The sequence below is a fragment of the Apus apus genome, chromosome 16, assembly GCF_020740795.1.
Source record: "Apus apus isolate bApuApu2 chromosome 16, bApuApu2.pri.cur, whole genome shotgun sequence".
Classification (NCBI taxonomy): Eukaryota; Metazoa; Chordata; class Aves; order Apodiformes; family Apodidae; genus Apus; species Apus apus.
In genome coordinates, this window is record NC_067297.1 from 4,847,272 (window position 1) to 4,867,636 (window position 20,365).

Consider the following 20,365-nt stretch of genomic DNA (forward strand, 5'->3'; position numbering starts at 1 on the left):
TGGGGGAAGGAGGGTGGAAAGAACCACCAGCTGTCCTACTACTTCAGTATGTTAGGTACATTGCTTTCTCCTTCTTCCATCTCAAAAATCAGATGCAGTTCTCAATCTCTACATCCATTCATACATATGCATGCACATAAACACACCCTTCCCCTTAAAAGAAAGTGAATCATGGGGTAAATTTTGCATGTGACACATACTTGTTTTTGTAGCTTCTCAAAATGCTGCAGAGAGATGACCTGTTGTAATGGGAGAGGGGAGAATGCAAACCTGAAATGGATATGTTGATTTCAGGAAAATCTGCTGAAGTTTTGGATTCATAGAACTCCTTTTTGTTGCTGTGTAACCTGTAGTTGTCATTCCAGTGTCCAGCTATGTATTTAGAGACCTTCGTTCCTGGGGTACTGTTCCCCTTTCATCCTATTCCCTAGAGAGTGTGTTTCTTTGCAAGTTGTCTCCCTGCAGCACACTTTCAAGGCCATTTTATGTCTGCCTGCAGAACAGAAACTGCAGTTTGGCTGCATTGCACGAAGCTGCTTGTTTAGCTCTGCCATGGTTTTGTGTGATGATGGGGGTTTTCTGAGTGTGGGCTGTATTTATGTATTTCACTGCAGTTCTACTTCTGCATCCCATGATCCCAAACAGTTTGTTCAGCAGTGGGAAGCAAGGTGGGCCTCTGTGGCCATTTTTTTTTTATGGCAAATGATGAGGTGCCTTCTAGGAGTCTATCAGGTAACACTGCTAGTTAGTTCTCTTCATGTGCTTAATGGAGAAATACAGTTTGAGGCCATAGACAGGCTTGGAGATGACTTTTGGTACTTTTTACCTTCTCGTTTTCTTGCCAATCTAATACTAAAGAACAGATTTGCAAACTAAGGGGATTGTTTGCTGCTAAAAGAGTTTGGTTTGTATTTGAGTGGGGGCTTCAGGTTTCACAAACATCTTGACATGTAGATGTATTGTCTTTACATAGAGAAGAGGTACAGAATATGAAGGAGAGCGTTTGTTTTGAATGTTCAGCATCCTGACAGAGTTAAATGCATCTTCTCATCAATCTGAGAAGAATAAATCCATAGAGATTTGACATCTGAAATATATATGCTGTTTTGTTTTTTTTTCTCTTTGATACTTGATCTTTGTTCTGGGACAGGCTTCTGGTGTAGGTAGCATATTAATTGTGAATCTCAGTTTTGTGCAAAAGAGTGTGAAGTATTGGGTGCACTATTTTCTGGTTTTGAAGATGTGTATTTCCACAGCACCTTCTGAATCATCAAGATGTTTAGTTTTCCATAGTTTTAACTTCTCTGTTTTTTAGGAAGTACTGCTGTGTTCCCTAGGCAACTGCATTTGCAGCCCATCCACCCCGATGTGCTTCTGCGTGTGCTTAGCACTGGGCTCAAATTCTTGATCTTTCTCCAGGTAGTCTGGCCAGCACTAGGAAATAAAATGATTGTTTATCACCAAGTAAATAGTAGTAGGTAAAAGCTGAAGCTAAGGGCAGTAAGGCATATTAGTAACTTAAAGGTCAAAAACAAAGAGGAAAAAAAAAAGAAAAGTGTTGCATTCTGGTAACTTATCCACAAACCAGCCATGTGTAAATCCCAGGAATTTACTAAGTTTCAAGCTTCACTGTAAAGGAAACTCAAGCACTGATTTGCTGATATGATGTCTTAAGTTGCAGTACAAGATTTTAAATATACCATCCCTGAACTACCATGCATGTATCCATTCAGTTTGGATTTCTGTGCCATCAGCTAGATCAGAGAGTTGATCCAGCTTAGAAGGGAAGCATTCAAGATATTTTTCTTTGAGCTGGTTCAGTTCTTTTATCAGGGGTTGCAGAACTAAGGGGATGAGAGGTGAAAGGGCCACACAGTGGTTTATGGTTTGGTGGGGGAAACCTTTAAATCCTATTGCTGCCAAGACAATCCATTGTCAAGCTGTGGCCTCTCAAATTCTGTAACATGGAAACACACAGTCAGAGGATACAAACTGGATTAGCTCTCTTCTGCTCTGCAGCTGTGGGAATGTTTGGAGAGTGAGTATAGACATTCCAAACTTGCACTAGCCTTGGTACCATTTACAGTGAAGCCACAGTGATGTGGGGCTTTGGCATGAGGTGCAACTCTCCCCCTCCAGGATTCCTGAGTATTTACTTAGGCAGGCAGGTCTGAGCTGCTGTGGCTTCACTGCTCTTTTAGCAGGATTAGCTGGAGCACAGCTAGATTGGAAGCTTCTCTGCATGCTGCTGTTAAACCTCTTGAGCAGCTATGGATGTTGTGATGCTGTGAAAGTATGACACATGCATTTGAACCATTGTGTGGTCCTGGATAGATGCAACTAGTCTTTCTTTTCACTTATAAGTTAATTTCATTTTCCCATCCTGCTTTCAGGATGACTTGATTTCATATTCCCAAAGAATGAATGTAGCAGCAGGAAGGGTGTAGGCAACAGGACAAGGGAACAGTATTGCTGTGCTGTCTCTGAGTGCCAGTGAATTTGTGAGTAACTGTATATTTTTTAGTTTTCCTTACTTCCCATCCAGGTGAAATTTGAGGCAGTGAGAGGAGCAATTTAGAGGAGGAGAGGAGCAGGAAAATAAAGAAAAGGAATCTTAATTTAAGGGGTAAAAAAGAGGGGTTGGGGAGCACAATGAGGAAAAAGGAGGTGAGGAAATGGAATAGTAGCTAAGAGGAGCTGAAGAGATTCCTAAAAGCTGGATCAAAGCAAGGCCAGTGTGGCCATTGGTGTTAGAACCAAAGGTGGAAGTAAATGTGTGAAGTTTTTAGCAGAATGTGTGACCTCATTATGAGCGTTTTTAGCCCTGGGGAGTTCATTGCACTGGAAGGTTGTACTGGTGCAGGAGAGGGGTTGTGTAAGACAATGTCAGAGGGCCAGTGGTAGAAATAGCTACTCTTAGGTGCTGAGAGGGCTTGTTTCTGTAAGTTACAGTGGCGCTCTTCTCTAAGGGGTGGGATCTCTTTCAGATTATCCAAAGAGGAGAGGCATGGGGGCCTGCTGGTGAGGTGAAAGAAGCATAACACATGTGCAGTAGTGTCCTCAGTATCTCTCTGGTGTGCTCTCAGTGCATGTTTCAGCACATTGTCATGTGCCTGCCCTTTTTCCTTAGTTGTCCCTTGTCAGCAATTGACTGTTGGTGTGTTACATCTTTCTCTGGCTTTGGCTCAGTTACTGATGACTGGCCCTAAAAGAAGAAGAGCCCTCTTAATGCTCACCCTACCTTAGATGCTGGGTAAGAAACCAAGTGCTCTTGCTTGGGCCCAACTGCTGTCTCCACTTGCCATTTACTATAGCAGCCCTTAGAACAGTTGGAAGTGTCTGAGCAGTTGAGCTCCTGGCTCTAATCTCTTTGCTCTAGTCTTTTTTTGCTCTCAGGTAGAGAGCCTCAACAGCCTCTGGAGCATTGTGCTGGGTTTAGGAGATCTGAATAACCTAGTTTCCATAGCAACAGTGGTCTCCTTAATCACAGAGATATAAGTCTACCTCTGTTATTAGTGTTGACTTGTGTGGGTCATCCAATTACAGTAATACTTTGCTTCTGTTGGAAAAAAATGGTAGAATAAAAGCAAAAAGGTCCTTCTACCTTGGAGATAATGAAAATCTCCATAGGTAGATTTTAGTGCTATATGCAGCAGTAATAGAAAGAAGAGGATTATAACCACTTCTAAGCTTTTTAATATGTGAAGGATCCCTGGAGGATACAGAAATAAAGTTTTAAATGCTGTGTGGAGCTTTCTGTGTACAAAAGTGATGCAAAGGTAGACTGAGTTGTGCTGCAAAGCTAGGAATAAATCTCTTCTGAGCCCAAGTCTTCCACCTGCCTTTCAGTTTCAGAGTTTTCCTGTGCAGTAGGAGACAGAACATGTTATGGAAGGTAGAAGTGTGAAGCCTGATTTTGAGCAGGAGAAAGTGAGGAAAGTGAAAATACTGTGATTCACTGTGAGCCTTTCTGCTTGTCTGCATTCACACCCCCATTAACAGAAGTGAAGCAAACTATGAATTTTAAAAGTGAGTGAAAGAAATATTCCTTCCTTAATTTCTATGCAGCAATGTGGTCTTGTTACTATTGCATGTGTGCAGCAGAAACTAGTTTGGATAAGAGTACTTTAAGGAGACTTCTGAAGGAAAAAGAACTGTTGCTTGATCAAAAGCATGAAGTCTACATAAGCACTTAGTACTCGTGTTCCTCCTTGGTTAATGCCAGTGTGAAATTGTCAGTAATGTCTTGCAGACTTCTTGGGTTAGAAAGTTGCACAAGGGACAGCTGAAAGGAAAATGGATATCTGCTGTCCTTCACTGAAGTTGTTTAGTGTTAGGGTTTCTTGTTTGGGTTTTTGGTTTGGTTTGGTTTCATGTGGGATAAATAGTGCAGATATGCAAAGGGGCACCCATCCTCCTTACCACTTAAAATTCTAGTTTCTGAAGTCAAAACAGTCCTTTAACCTTCCAGCCAAACAGAAGACCATTCATTTTGTGTGTGAGGAAGGTATCTTAACTTACTCTTTTTAGAGTTTCCTGACCTGTTTGGGTAGTGCAAGGTAGGGGCCATGCTGTCTTCTCTTTCATATTCTTTTAGCTGAAGAGCTTTTCAAAATTCCAGCATGACATTTGTCTGTCTTGTAGGTGTTGTAGACATTATCCAGCTTTGGAGTATCTAAAGATCTCTTTTATTTTTTGACTGAGCATTCTTACTTCAGCAACTCCCTTTCAAGCCTCTGTTTGCCAAACTAACTTAATAGGGCATCTTCTAAATGACCGGGGAGCTCTGGAAAGCTCTAGCATGTAGACAATGGTCCCTTCTAGAGAATATGTGCCACCTTTCTTCCTCTCTGCCCCAAACCTCAGCCTCAATCCTGTGCTCTTGCACAATCTAATGTGTCTTGAGGAGCTCTGAGACCTAGAGCACAAGGTAATACCACACACGGGTGGGTGACATAAAACTCATTGAGCTTATTAAAATAATATTGCCATGGTCCTTCAGCAGCCTAAAGGCCTCATATACAGCTGTTACTTAACTGGGTGGTATTTGGTACAAGCTGAGGCAGAGGCTCATTTCTACAATGAATTTATTGTTGGATTTTCAGTATATTGTTTGTGTAAATTCCCTAGACCAGCTCTCCCCCCTGAATAAGCCACAGGGATCAAGTTTTATTCTGTTGCACACAAAGTTCACATCCTTAACTGGAATGAGTCATGCTTTAGCTGAGTTTACTGTGAAGGAGGAAAGTGGGCTTTAAAATGTTACTCCTCCACCCTGCCTTAGTGATGTATAACAGGATTATTAGAATGCTTGGCAGCTTCTGCTTATTATTTTCAGAGAACCTGGATATTTGTGAAAACAAGTAAAAAATTGTTTTATTTGTGTTCAAATGTGAATTTAATGTATAATTTCAAACTTAGAAGACAAAGCTTGTGGTTTTGTTTGGTTTTTTGTTTGTTTGTTTGTGGGTTTTTTTGGTTGGTTTTTTTTTTGTTTTTTTTGTGGCTTTGTCTTCCATAAGGTTCACCTGCAACTGTTAAGGTGGACCTAGCTTATCTCCCTGGGGTTAGTTTTCAGTTTTGGGAGAAGAGTGGTATTTTTTGACTTGTAAGTGAAAAAGGAGGAGGAACCTCCACCCTTTCGTGTTTGGTGGTCCATGCATACAGACACACAGAACAGTTGTGATCATTGACAGGTGAAAGCCCTTCACAGGTCCATGTAACTTGTGTGTAAAGTTGTCTCCAGCTTCTCTCAGGCAAGGCTTATATGATGTGGTGCCAGTGTCCTGAAAGCAAATTTTGGTCCTCTGTGTATTTCTTTGTGCAGAGAGGTAAAAGACCTTTGAACGTGTGGTAGAGGGAGTTGCTTAGTGTGTGTGTCCTTAATATAGGTGTCCTTAATATAGATTTTTTCAGAAACAGTATCTGTATGCAGCTGCTCAAGATAGCAGAACCAGTTTTACTACTCATCTTGCCCATAGAAATCTCATGCAATAATGATTAATTACACTCTTCATATCACCATCCTTTTTAATTTGTTTTTCGGGTTGTTTGTTTTGGGGTACAGGTGTAGAATGGAGCAGGCTGGTGATTTGTTAATTTGTTTAAGGAGTTATTTTCAAAACTGAGGAGAAGGGGCAGCCAACAGAAGAGGGCCTCTTTGGATTTTATTTTTGGCAGTAGGCCGGTTCACTTGACATGTAAGACCTTTCTTTCCTAGTCCTCTTGTTCCTAAGAGGTCTGGAAAGAGTTATGTTTCTCCCCAGAGCTATGTATTATCTACATGTACTTAATGGGCAGGGGCATCATCTGTTCTTGTTCTACAGAAAAAACAGGGCCTGTTACCCAAACCCACTACATTCCTAAACCCAGGCTGCATAACTTTTATGGAGCCTGTGAAAGGATTCATTCTGATGCTTTTGAAGGAAAACTTGAAGGAAGGAGCTGTAAGTAAATGGACACCAATGTTAGATATTAGACAGAACTTTACCTTTTAAGACTTAGAATGAGTGAATGAATGTTTGCTGACAACAGGAGTTTAATTGAATTTGACACCTCCAATTGATCTGTATTTAAGTATCACTGACTCGGGGTTTACTGATAAGTAGTCATAATAGCTGGGCAGCAGCCAGTGCCTTGGTTGACCAGCCTGTCTCCTGTCCAGCATGACTCTGACCAGACATTTTTCTCTGATGTTTTCCAGATGCTTCATTCAGTGGCACACCACCCAGCTATGCCTATGATGCAGACCGTGCTGAAGAACAGAGGAGGCATCATGATATGATGCCCTATATTGATGACTCGCCATCGTCTTCACCCCATCTCAGTTCCAAGAGTCGGGGCAGCCGGGACACCCTGTCTTCTGGGTCTCTGGAGTCTACAAAATCAGTGAGTCCTTTCCTGCCTTTCTGGAGTCAGCAAAGCTTTGCAGGTTTTCAAGAGGTGAACTGCTTTAGCAGGGAGCACAGGCAGGGACTACCAGCACTGTAGGACAGATGACCTGACATGCTGCAGCAGTGCCTGATTGATATTGTATACTTAAAGCTAAATTGAGGCTTCTAGCCCATGCTAAGCCTAATCTTCAGGGATGAGTGTTGTGTCTATGATTTTTAAGCCTTGGTTTTTCACACTTTGTGAATTCTAGTGGAGAGAACTGGTGATTAATTGCTGTTGAAAGTGTCTCTAAATACCAGGTATTTTGGAAAGGAGGCTCTGGAACAAAGCATCCTTCATTATGATGTTCACACATCTGTGCATGTGGGTTGTCATTGCCTTTCATGAGGAAAATAAGAGTTATTTTCAGGTGGGTTAAAGGTTTTGTTAAAGCATTTAAAATATAAGATCTGTTTCCTTCACCCCATGAAAACAATCAGAGGAATTAAATCTGCCAGCTCTGACTTGTGGTGACTTTGGGTGGGAGATGACCACTTCTTATAAAGAATTTGACTATTCACTAAATAACTATGTATATGATTATATTGTGATGCATAAAAAGTTCAGAAGGGACCACGTAGCCTGACCTGTGGTTTGATGTGGATCTTCAGGCTACCTTGCTTTATTTTTGCTTCATGTTCAGTAGCATGGGTATAGCTTGGAACTTAAGTAAAATTTCTATTTTAGATTATCTTTAGGACCAGAATCTAGAAATTACCAGTTAACTGTACGTAACAACACATGTACTATACACAAAGTATTAAACTTGTGAAGTCATTAAGAAGTTAAAAAATTATTGTGGTTATCCAGTCTTACCTTTTAGCTATAGCTTTCTCTTGAATCTTTAGGATGTCTTTTAGTTGCTCAGTCATATCGTTGTTTTTTTTTTTTGTGGGAATCCTGCATTGTTCAGTGTGGGCACTGAATGATACTCACTGGATTCCTTATTTTATCTCTAAAGCTCCATGTACACCTTACAGGAGACTCTGCAAACTCTGAGTACAAAAGCAGTCATTTCCTTTTGGCATGACCATTAACTCCAAATACAGCTGGAATGCTACATAGGTCTTAATTATCCTTGTAATGTTCCTGTGAGATAAGAGGATGGTATGTTCACTAACCACAGGTAATCAAGGCAGACAGGTTATAGGAAAAGCATCTTCTAATTTTGGGTGCTTAAAGTGAGACGCATAATGTTCTGCAAAACACAGTTCTGACTTTATAATGCAGTTTCCTTCATGTTTAAAGTAAAATTCCTTCAACTTCACTTGCAACCAAGAGTTAATGACACTCCAGTCAGGTACCCAGAAAATGGAAACATTGCAAACAATGTGGGTTTTTTTTAATGTGATTCTAAGTAATTTGTTTAGCATCACATAGACATAGCAACATTCTGGTATGATGTTTGTTCATCTGCCATGTCCATGAGACCAGTTTTCCTCTTGAAGGTTGAGTTGCTGCCTTCTGGGTATCAAGGGCATTTTTCTTTGGCTTACTTTGTGGACTTTCTCTGGGCTTTGTATTATTCTGCCAAGTGTTTGATTAAGTCCTTCCATCTCCTAACAGCAGCTCCAGCCTTTTTTTGGATCAAGGTTCCACTCAGCTACTGTAGAGAAAGTGCAGAGTGGCAAAAGCAGTGTCTCTCTCAATGAAGACAATGAAGGGATACCTCCTGGACTACTTGTGGAGGGGCTTCAAGTTGTTCCCTCAGTGAGTAGGGTGACCAACTTTCAGCACCTCATGTTTGTGTTCAGGAGTGTGGGCTGCAATTGACTTCTAGAAAGTTTGTGGTGTTCTACACCTTGTTGTTTGGGATCTACACCTTTGTGTTTGAGATCCCACCTACCACCTGCATATGAGAAGGCTAAAATACGCAAGCTAGTCTGTCTCTGAACTGTACCACTTCAGCCACCTCTTCTGTGTATAGTCTAAATACTCTACCTGCTATGTGTCCTTTGCACAAACATCAGTTGCTTTACACAGAGAGTGACAAAAGGTGCACCAGCATAGTTTTGTCTGGGACCCAGAGAGGACATGATCAACATCAGCACTTGTAGGGTTGATTTCAGCATCCTCTGACTTGTAATTTTTGTGGTAAGGAGACCTTAGCAAATGTTTGCATTAAGTAAGCTAGGTCATACCCCCTCTTGGCTCTTCCAGAATCTATTGCTGAGCTGCTGACACATGTTCTGGCATAAAGCCAGTACTTTTGCCAGACTTTGGCTGTTGCTCTGAAGAAAGCCTACAGGGAAAGAAGAAAAAAGGAGAAATGCTTAATTTGTTTGTTTACTTAATTTGAGAAGTGATTTAATTTTCCTGAACTTTGCTTTGTGTAACAGTTGAACGGTTGTGATTGAACTTTCAAGAAATTCTGGAAACTCGTCTTGGAAAATGTCAGCCCAAATGACAGCTGCTGGTGGCTTCAGAAGGTGTCAGTGGTTGTAATAGGTAGTGATAATTCACTCCCAGAGAAGATAATGTGCTTGTTTTCCCCATACAGTTAGGATAAAAAGTGGAGAAGATACCTGGATAGTTAGAGAAGGACAGAGGGAGAGATTGCTACAGTATTCTTGGGGCCCAGGGAAGCGTTGGGACAGCTGGAGAAGTTAGTGACTGACACCCTTCACTAGAGAAGTGTTATTGCCGAGAGTTTTGGTGTGGGTAGCTTGCAGCTTGGAGGCTAAAGATACTGAGAGAGGATGGGAAGCTTCATTATAATGCAATTGCTGCTTCTCAAGTGGAGAAAGGATTACAGGGATGGGGAGAGTAGAAATAAGAAGGGCCTTTCAAGATCTGCTTGCCAGTAAAGCCAGGCTCAAAAAACATGTCTGGAGCTGAAGGTGTGTGGCTCTGTGGAGGTGTGCACAGGGCAGCCAGTGGAGAGGTAAGGCTAATTCCACTGGGGCAGTGAGAGGGGTCACTTCTCCAACTTTTGTATGTATCACACCCAGGGAGGGAGGAGTGCTAAAGCTGAGCAGCTCCTATCTTCTGTTCTGTTCGGAGGGGGAGTTGGATGATACTTCAGAGATTTCTTGGTAGGATTTATCATCTTCTCTTTTCTGCTGTGCAGTCCATGATTGGCACAGCATTGGCAGCCATTGCCAGTCCTCAGACCACATCTTTTTGTTCTCAGTGTCTGCCAGCCATGTGGAAAGCAGGGCTGTGGAAAAGCAGGTGAGGCTTTTCTCCTGGCTTGGTCCCAAGGGGGTCCAGACAAGCTGACCTCTGAAGCTGCATCAATAGATGGTATTACTGCTCTGCTTGATACTACTTTTGCTAGCTTATTTTTCCCTCTCCAGCATTTCCAAATCCTTCTCCTTTCTTCCTCTCAGTATTTGGCTTTGTTTGTTTTTGTTTTACTGTTGCTTTCCCCTCACCACCCACAACAGATGCAACTTTTCCTCTTTCTTCTCCAACTCTTTACTCCTTAAGGGCTCTGCCTGGATGCACGGCCCTTCCTGAGAAGAGCTGGCACACCAGTACTGATGTTATAAATAATGCTGGCTCCTCTCCCTGCTCCTTCCCTTCCCTGCATGGAGCAGGATTGGCTTCATTACAGAATTTGCCCTGTTTAATATCACCAAGACAATGAGACACCTCCAGGCTGTTTAGCAGAAGCCTTCAAAGATATTTACACTTAAAAAATTGAAATTAATAGTTTTTCTCTTTCATAGGTTGCAGCTTCTCTATGAGATTCTGAGCTGTCCTTACAGGAAACCTCCCTTTGAGCTCATTGATTGCGCAGCGTATGAGCACACTGTACCAAGGAAGGTCTCAGAGTTAAAGTGCCTTTTATACACCCACTTTGAATCACTGAGTTTCTTCACAGAGCTAGTAGCAGCCACTTTACAAAATCTTATATGTTGTGGTTTCTGAATTCTTAATCTGTGTTTTTCTAGCATTTGCAAGAAAACAATTATTGCTGTTAATTTAAACAACAACCAGAAAGCCATGAGTTATTTAAACAGAATCAGGAAGAGCTGAATCTGTCTAATCCTTGGAGCTGGTGAATCTCAGGCTTGCAGTAATTGAATACAACATGCAATGCCAACCTGGTTAGTGAACTCGAGTATTTGGGCTGACAAGCTGTAAACACATTCAAAACAGCCATGGCTCAGGGCCAGTGTATGCACACTCTCTAATATCTGCAGTACCTCTAACTACTCTGACTGGCCTTGGGTCAGGTCTCAAGATTGCACTTATGACTGTGACTCAATCTTTTGGTTGTTCTGCTTTTGGAATAGCAAGAAGCACCACCTAATTGAGAAGGAAACACCAGAACCTTATAGGTGTGAGACACCTGTGAAACTTTCTTTATATTTCTTTTTTCCACCTTCCTTTTTGTTGTTGTTGTTGTTTGTTTGGTTTGTTTGGTTGGTTGTAATTTAAATGTAGTTCATGAGGAGAGGGAGCAAAGTGCTGATTTTTTGATTGCTTATTCAGAACTGGCTGGATGTTGGATCCTCACCGCTCCCATGGCAGACGGACAGGAATGCTTTGGCTGCTGCCCCGTGATAGTCTTGTAAAATAGATTTATTCTGGAATTAGTGGGTAAAGAGATAGCCAAAAGATGGAAGGGCAATGGAGAAAGGCTAGAAACAGATGCTGGCATCAAAGAGTTAGGAACAGTCAGAACATGAAATACTAGTCAGACTTGTACAAGTGAAAAACGGGCTAACCAAGCTGGGTAGGAAGCATGGGATGGACTGCTGACCACCTGGCACTCCCTGCTGAGAGGTTAGGGTTTGCCAATATAGGCTGCTCCCACATCCTGCTGGGAACATCCCATCTGCACTTTGGTTAATAGGTGTATTTTCTCGTAGCTAATGTGGTCTGGTAGATGTGGTACCAGCTCCTCCCCTTGCCACAAGCAGCTCAAAGTTTTCTGACTGCTTCCTTATTGCCAGGGTTGGGGAAAGGAGTCCTCAGCCTTGGCAGGTCTCCCTGAACCAGTGGGGAGATTGATACCTATGCTTAGGATGTTCCCTCTCTTACATTCCCTTCTACCTGTAGTGCATGAACAGAGCTGACAGTGAGGCTGTTGTCATGGCATTGCTCTTTGTTTCCCTTTTTTTGTCAGATAAGGGCAAAGCAGAAAATGCCCTTGGCACTGAGTGCATCCTGGTTTGGCATGCTGTAAGGGGAGAGTGGAAGGACAGTCTTGCAGTCTCTCTGCTTCCTAATTGCTCTGTCTTGTTTTGGGTAAGCAGGTGAGCCTGTTCCCAATTCTCTAAGTGAGGAATGTTGTAATACAATGACTTGCTCCTCTTCTTCCTGATGCTGGCACCAACTCCCAGCAATTTGCTCAGTCCTTGGGTACGTTTCATAACAAGTGCAATTTAAAAAGCACCCCGAGGCTGAAGAAGCACAGGGGCTGTTTTCCAGATGTTCATCTAGCAGCAAGAGATGCTGCTCAATGTGGCCCCAGATGACATTGTCAGAAAAGGCCTCCCTCAGCAGGGAACTCATGTCAGGGCACTGGCTCTCAGGAGGAAATACAGAGAGGCAGCACAATGCAGGCAGCAGCTCCATGGTTGCATTATAGATCCCTGACACAGCAGGAGATAATCTTTTCACATGTGAGGAATCTGTATGTAAATTTCAGGTGCTGCATGGAAACCTTGTAATATACTATGTGATTATTGGATAAACTCCCTTGAGGGCTTCTTAAGCAACTGCTGTGCTGTAGCTTAGAGCAGGCAGGCCCTGCCCTGGCTGGCTGCATCAGAGGCTGGAGCTTTGGAAGCATCACGCTTGGAGAATACTCCTATTATAAAGCATTAGGACAATACCACCGACTTTGCAAAGTGACCTTGTGGTAATGGCCAGGAAGGAAGGGCTCTAGTGTGTCCTGGGAGATGTTTGTCTCTCTGAAAGCACATCTCTTTTAAAGAGAGGAAATTAACATTCAGGCAGAAAATGCTGTTTCTGTCAGCTGACGATGCCCAGCAAGAACTGGCTTGTAAATTGAAGCTTTTATTTGTGAAGAGGAAAACTGTTCTCAGTACTATAAGGAAGACTGTTATGCCACTGTCATGATGGGGAAGTTTGAATCATTTAAATAACTTGTCATTGTGTGCTGCTCTTCACAGATGTTACAAACATACCCAGCTGGTTTTTAAATCCTCACCTCCTCCAAGAGAACCTGCTAAAGATAATTATAGTGCTGTGTCAATATTGGTTAGTTACCTCATCCTCAGCAGCGGGGACTTTGGAGCACTGTTAGTTTTTCTCAATGCTTCTTTGTGAAGCTGCATTTTTCTTTTGTAAGTTTGTAAGAAATCTTTGGAAAGCAAGAAGTATTGTGTTTTTCTTGCACCAGTGCTGCTGGGAGCTTCACTCAGACAGCTACATCCCTGCCTCTTTTGGTGAAGGCAATCTTTGTTAAATATCTTGGGGCTGTCTGTCATGATTATGTGTATGTACCATGCCTTACAGAATGGTCCAGAAGGTGCACATCCAGGCACTACTGGTACAGAAAGCATAAGGAATGATCATAACATTGTTGCACATTTCTGATTGAGCTCTAACAGGAAGCCACACGGGTGCTCTGTAGATGCACAAAATCTGTTGCAGTGTTCTTTTTATCATGTAGTTTGGCATGGGTGTTTTTCTGAAATCTTCTGCACACGATTGCTGAATTACAAATTCTTAGCTTCTTTGAGGTGCCCTTTCAAGATTTTAAAAGGCATTGTGTTACTGAACCTCACTGAAGGGTGGGATGCAAAGACGAGTTCTTTCCATATAGTACCTGACGTGTGTGTAAATTTTACTCCTTTCCTTAGAACAGCTTCTGTCTGCCACTTTTATTTAAGAGGTGACGGTGGTATTTGACACCTCACAAAATCTTTATAAAGCAGTTGCTGCAAGGTATTTTGGCCTAGAAAATATCTTGTGAAATTTAATGGATGTGTTAAAAAATCAGGACGGTTATTGAAGAGACTGAAACCAGAAATATCTGGAAGTGTGAGGATCAGCCTCTGTGTTGTGCATAGGCTCGAAGCCACACTCAGAATGTGATAGTTACTGTAAGCTTACCTATAGGCAAGACACCTTCTCTCCATAATGAACCTCATGAACCTTCAGAGCATAGGACCCTAAACTAAGCGGAGCTTTTTTTTTGTCAGCTGTAGAAGGGCTTTATGGTCAGCTAATAGAGTGGAGCATACTGCTGTGTTTTCTGATCCTCCTCCTGCTGAAATCAATAGCTGAATATTCCTCTGGATATTAACAGGAGTAGGATGGAGCCCCAAACAACCAACCTAGAGTCCTTTAAAATTATCTACCCTTTCAGATCCAACTACTGACTCAATTTTCAGAGACATTTAACAACATTAAAAGGTTGCAAGACTTTTACAAAGCCGTTTCTGTGAATAATAGAAATAAAAAGAACTGGAAATTAGATTATGTAAAAGAGGGGTGTTTCTCATGATTTGTAATCTTCACTGTTCAGCCACATATTTTTCAGAGTTTATGGAAATACTTAATTTCATTTTATCAAGTTTAACATTTTTCAGGTAACAGTTTTGAGAGGAAGGATAATTGAAACTCAACTGGAGAGATTACTTAACACTTGATGTTAGTTTTCTCTTGATGTCTATTCATTTGCCCGTGAATGCTATTGTTGGTTTTTTTTGTTTGTGTGTTTTTCCTGTTGTTTTGGTTAAGGACTTCTGCATGGAATCCCAGTAAGAAAATCAGCATGTGTGCTCCAAGCAGGGCTGATTATTCCATCCTCTAACTAAAAATAGACAGTGTGCAAGCCAGCACTGAAAAAGAGTTTAGTGTAGAGAGTGTGAGAGAGCAGCCATCTTAACAGCCATGTCAGGCTGAAACTGCCCATATTCATGCACATTGTGTAGATGCAGGGGAAGTGATCCTGTCTGGTAGAGAAACATGGCTTTGGAGTAAGATCACAGAGAACTCTCATAGAAAGGAGGGACTGAATTGTAAGATGTTTTTGAGGAGGATAAATGCTGAGTTTCTAAGTTCTGTGTTTTGTGAAGAAGTCGGGGCACCCAACTGAGGCACCAAAGTTGGATGACTAAAGCCAACACTTGTCGATAATCTAAGTTACATCAGTTGCTGGTAAATACAATTTTTTTTTAGTATTTTATGTTTGTGTGTTTCTAGAAACACAACACTGAGCACAGGTGGTTTTTTTTATTTGTTTGTTTTAATCTAAAAGTAAAGAAAAAAACTGAAGTATACTGTGATCAGCTGAATTATACCTTTTACTCTCCATCCTCATTCTTGTTTTTTTCTTTCTTCACCCTCTTTTTTTCTTTTTTTTTTTTTCATTTCATTGTTTTAATTTTTCTCTTTAACAACTTCTTTGTAGAGTGAGCCAGACCTAGAGAAAGGCCTGGAGATGAGAAAATGGGTCCTATCAGGAATCCTAGCCAGTGAGGAGACCTACCTGAGCCACTTGGAGGCTCTACTGCTGGTAAGTGCTGGTGGCAGATATAATTTCAAGTACATGGGTGTTGAATTTTCACTGCTGCATCCATCCAAAGCTTCCCAGAACTTCACATACTATAGGCTGAAGGGTGCAAAGGTACCTGTTACTCCTTCAGTAGAGAGGCTTAGAGAAAGGACGGGATATGGTACAAGCAGGGAGTTATTAATGTGGTAGTATTCAGTACCCTGTGCTAATTATTAGACACATTGCTGTGTAGTTGGACAAAGATGAAGGAAATGGAGTGCAAAGGGATTTAAATCGCACCATTAATATCCTGGGAAAGTTCACCTACTGGGCTGGCTGATCCCTATGAGAGAACTTATTAATGTCTAGCTTTCAGGAATGGTGTGAGTTTATTAATAGGATGAAAAGCAGCTCTCTGGAGGGATGTGTTGTCATGTGGCAAAGGTGAAAGTACTTGGTTTGCATGATAACAATTTCCTTCATTGCTGATTTCAGCCTATGAAGCCTTTAAAAGCAGCTGCCACCACCTCTCAGCCTGTGCTGACTAGTCAGCAGATTGAGACAATATTCTTCAAAGTGCCTGAGCTCTATGAGATCCACAAAGAGTTCTATGATGGACTCTTTCCCCGAGTGCAGCAGTGGAGTCACCAGCAACGTGTGGGGGACCTCTTCCAAAAGCTGGTGAGTCAGTTCCCATCACCAAAGTTTCTGTTACCTCTCTTTGATCCTGCAGGTGCTGGTACGACCACCTTTGGTGACTGCACAGACTGAAGGGATGAAAGTCCATAGCTGGCTTAGATGAGAGACTTCTAGTTTTGCCACTGCAGTGAAAGGCTTACAGCAAAAGGGCCTGTTTCAATGCCTTTAATTAGACTCCAGCAAGCTATGCTACTAATGCAAATATAATTTCACAGAAATTCTGAATCTCCGGGGAGTCTGCTGTGTCAAACCATTTGCTTTAGAGGAAAATGGGAGAATAGCAGTGTTAGAAAGGGTACTTTTTAACACTGACAGCCAAGTGTTTCTCAGAATGGCTGAACTCCCTCACATACTTCCTTCTCTCTGTGGTGCTTTGCTCTGTCTTGTGCTGATTTTCTCTGATTTATGGTCATCACCTTTGGCTTTGCTTTTCTACCACCATCCTGGCCTTGATATTCCCCTGCTGCTTTGCAGTCAACTTGCTGCTAAGAATCTTTCAAGCAACCTCAACAAAATTCTGAGTGCACAACAGGACAAAGATGCATACAGCATATTCCTGAGGCTGAAATAAAATTGCTGAGTTTGAGCCAGATGACAAATGGTTTGCATTCTAGGAGATTCCTTTGGCCCCTTTAGCCTCTCCTCCCCTAGCATGTGCAGAGAGCAAAGGATTAAAGGAGCTGTTTTTTCCTTTTTAGAAAAGAAAAAAATTTCTGCATTCTTGAGGTGCCTCTGATTCTCAGGGTAGGAGTGACATTCCTAGGAGGGGTTTATTGGATGAGGAGTGTGCTTTACCAGGATCACTTAATTGTTAGCAGCTGTGTAGCCCAGCACCAGCCCTATGCCCTGTGTAGCAGGGGGAGATGGGCCTGGAAGATGGTGTTTTCCATGTATGCCAGCAGCTCAGAATCAAAATATGGGAATTGGCTTTTCACTGCCAGCATGTTTTAGTCAGGAGGGGTCAAGTTGGTGCCTTGGTGAGTAGTTCATGGTATGCAATTTGAGCAACTGGTTTAGGAGGACATAACTACCTGATGCTGGTAGCTGAAGGAAAAGTACAGAAGGCTGCTGAAAGTGGAAGCCTAACAAACTGCCTTGGAAGTGTAGTGCAGCAATGAAGATAGCACTAATTGAAGAAGACCTGAATATGTTCTTTACTAGTGCTGGCTGTCAAGCAAGGTTGACTCACCATATAGCTACTCAGGCCTTTCTTTGAGACTGTTGCTTGCTGATGGTGATCACAGGTACAGGGGTTAAGCCCCTTCTGCCTCTCTTCTTTTATGTTCCCCTGATTTTTCTGCATTTGTAGCAGAACCATTGAATTTGTTGCATCAGTATTGGAAGCAAAGGAGCAAATTTCCCTAGTTCAGGAAGCTTTGAGCTAGCTTAGCAGTTTGAGTTTCTGGTGGTTGGGTACATTTGCAAACACTTTGCTGGATGAGATAAAGCTAATAATTCTTGGCAGGCAGTGGGAAGCAGCTCGATGAGAGACACGACAGGAACATCAGGCCTTGTTAGACATCTATACAGGATGTATATGAAATCTTTTGGAGCAGACTGTTTACTTTTGGTCACATTATGCAATCTGATGATAAACACCGGAATCCTTCTTATTACCCTGGTGTCCCTGGGAACATTAGTTTTCCTTAATATCATGCAAAACAATGCACCATGGATTGAAGGTATAGATAGTATATGCAAGGAGGTTTAGAGTGTCATGTGGTCTGGCACAAAGTACGAGCCATTTGCAACATCAGTGACTGTTATTCCACCTTTTTCCTGTTGAAATTAGGGAAAATAAAAAAGACACTAGGCATGTGAGAATGAAATATGCTTCCCATTTTTGAGGAATATTTTGTACATATTTTTTATAACTGGAAAGGAAACACTTTAGAACTGTTTTTAGATCGGAAGAAATATTTAGCAAATATCACAGCCAAATATCAAAGCCAATTATTTCTACTAAAGCTTGTTTAATTTTCAGTGTGTTCTTTTTAATTGAAAAAGATAAAACTTAAACCAGTATGAAAACCGTGTGTGAGCATTATCACTTTGATTGGAAGCTTAATTTTTAATGGAAAAGGGGTTTTCATGATGGCTTAGAAAGACTGTTCAGGAATACCAGGAAATTAAAGAGCCACAGAGGAATGGAAGAACTTTAAAGCTCTGCCATGTTAGTTGGCATCATCCAAACCTAAATGCCGTAAGCCCTGCAAATGATCAGTTATTCTGACAGCATCTTTTTCACAGAATTGTGCCTCAGTGGCAAATACAGATTTTGTTCTCTCCATACTGCTGGGGCCTTGTCATCCCTGGCATAAGCGAGTGCAGTTTCCTTCAGCTTCAGTCATAACCATCAAACCCATGTTATTTTGTATGAGGGTTGAGATTGGTTCTTCAGTAAAACGTGCCCTGGTGTCGCGAGCCGGTACCGAGGGGCTGCCGGCTGTCAGGATACTTTTGCGACATTTTGTTTAGACTTATGTGGGGAAGAAAAGAACAGTTTCCCACACCTGGGAAATAGCTGTTTCTTACCCTCTGTTAGCTACAAGTATTTGTACAGGGAATGTTCTCCTGAGAGTAGCTTTTTCTCTTCCATCATCTCTTGCACAAAGCTCCATAGAGAATGGGGAACACAGTGATTATGAGAGAGCAGGAGAGGAAAAGAGCACTGTCTGTGGGAATGTTAACTGCTCTGCCTGTTGCACATCTTGTGCAGAAGTGACAGGGAAGTGGCAGGAATGCTAAGGTAAGTGCTAGCTCTTCTGGTTAACAAACTTCTTAACGGAGCCTTTTACAGCACTCCACCTGTTGGCTCTCTGCTGACTATGCACTTGCAAGCATGCTTAAGCTGCTTAGGTATTCACAGCACAGCCTGTGCAGCTCTGCAACACAAAACCAGCTCTGCAATCCTGACAAACCTGGAAGCTGCCCAGGGATTTCCTGAGTTGGATCTTACATTCTCTGCCATGGATATGGCTGCAATTCCTAAGTCAGCAAATGGGATCAGTGCTAAGACTTGGTGATAGTTATCACTGCTTATTACTGCACTCTGAGGCCTGCTCCATCTTCTTTTGGACCAATTGCATATTCCTTCTGCTGGAAAAACTGCCATTTTCTGTCACCTAGTCCTGTAGTTACTGCCTTCCAAAACTCGATTGTGTGCTAGATCTCTCTTCTGTATTTTCAGCACTCTGCTGCCCTTATAATGATATTCACAAATGCAGATATGGGTTAATATCTGGGTTTGATTTAGTGTGTCCATCATGCAAAAGCCAGTAAGTAGCTTTACTGGGGTCATATTTGAGCTGTTGGGCTGAATCATTCCTGTCTGATTCACATTTTGTGGCAAATAGCCAGCAGCTCCAGTTACATCAATGAGCTAAAATATTAATAGATACTAATCTGACAGTTCAGAAGGGAAACATAGATGGCAGTAATAAGGTTGTGTCATTCTTGCAGGCTTCCACATCCTTCACAAGTGAACTTTGTTCAGCATAGACGGAAGGGGGTGCATGGGAGCTCCTGTGCTGGTTAAGCAAAGCTGACAAGTCAGAGATGTTTTTCTGGGCCTGCAATTCTTTGGCATGAAGGAACATAACCTGGTCATTAGATACTGAGGCCATCCCAAACTGTCTTTTTTCTCAGCATTTATTTTGTTTTGTTTTGCTTCCTGCAGGCCAGCCAGCTGGGAGTGTACCGGGCCTTTGTGGATAACTATGAAGTTGCTATGGAGACAGCAGAGAAATGCTGCCAAGCCAATGCTCAGTTTGCTGAAATATCTGAGGTAATGTCATGGTATTCAGACACACGAGCCGTCTGGATCTGACTAATACCCTGCCATGTCACTCCTGTCTATCCTCCAAGTATCTTTGCAGCACTGACTTCTGAAGGAGTTGTAAGCTCCCATAGGACTCACTGCTTCAGCTCATGTCCTTACAGTGATTTATACTCTGGGCATAGCCTTCACGTGCAGTCCCCATCCAGGGAATCCTGTAAAAACTGGCGTTACTTTGAACTTCTCAGCTCTGTGCCACCTTCATGCATTTCTAGAAGGGAAAGCTTTATTTGAGTTTCTCAAATATTTCTCTTGCTGGTGATGATTCTGACCATGGTGTATAAAGCCATCCTTAATGGCTTGCATTGTGGCTGCCAGTGAAATTGCAGGCTCCACTGGCATGGAGAGGAGGAGAGGGTGGGTCTGTTTAAAGTGAATCAAGCATAAAGTGTAACATTTTTCATTGGACTGCTCAGATTTCCTCTCTTAAGAGCAGTATATGGAATACTTTTTCAGACTTCCCAAGATAC

At 42.1% G+C, this 20,365-nt stretch overlaps 1 protein-coding gene across 3 annotated transcripts in view; it reads left to right on the forward strand.

Moving 5' to 3' along the window:
* The window catches only part of BCR (BCR activator of RhoGEF and GTPase), a 102,494-nt gene that overhangs the window by 44,265 nt on the left and 37,864 nt on the right, over positions 1-20,365 (forward strand). For 2 of the 3 annotated variants that reach the window (XM_051633706.1, XM_051633704.1), the window contains exons 2-5: positions 6,704-6,888; positions 15,275-15,379; positions 15,854-16,039; positions 19,737-19,844. In XM_051633706.1, the coding sequence (XP_051489666.1) occupies positions 6,781-6,888; positions 15,275-15,379; positions 15,854-16,039; positions 19,737-19,844 (507 nt within the window). In that variant the 5' untranslated portion in view covers positions 6,704-6,780. The remainder of the gene's footprint in view (positions 1-6,703; positions 6,889-15,274; positions 15,380-15,853; positions 16,040-19,736; positions 19,845-20,365) is intronic. The other variant, XM_051633705.1, reaches the window with a different exon arrangement.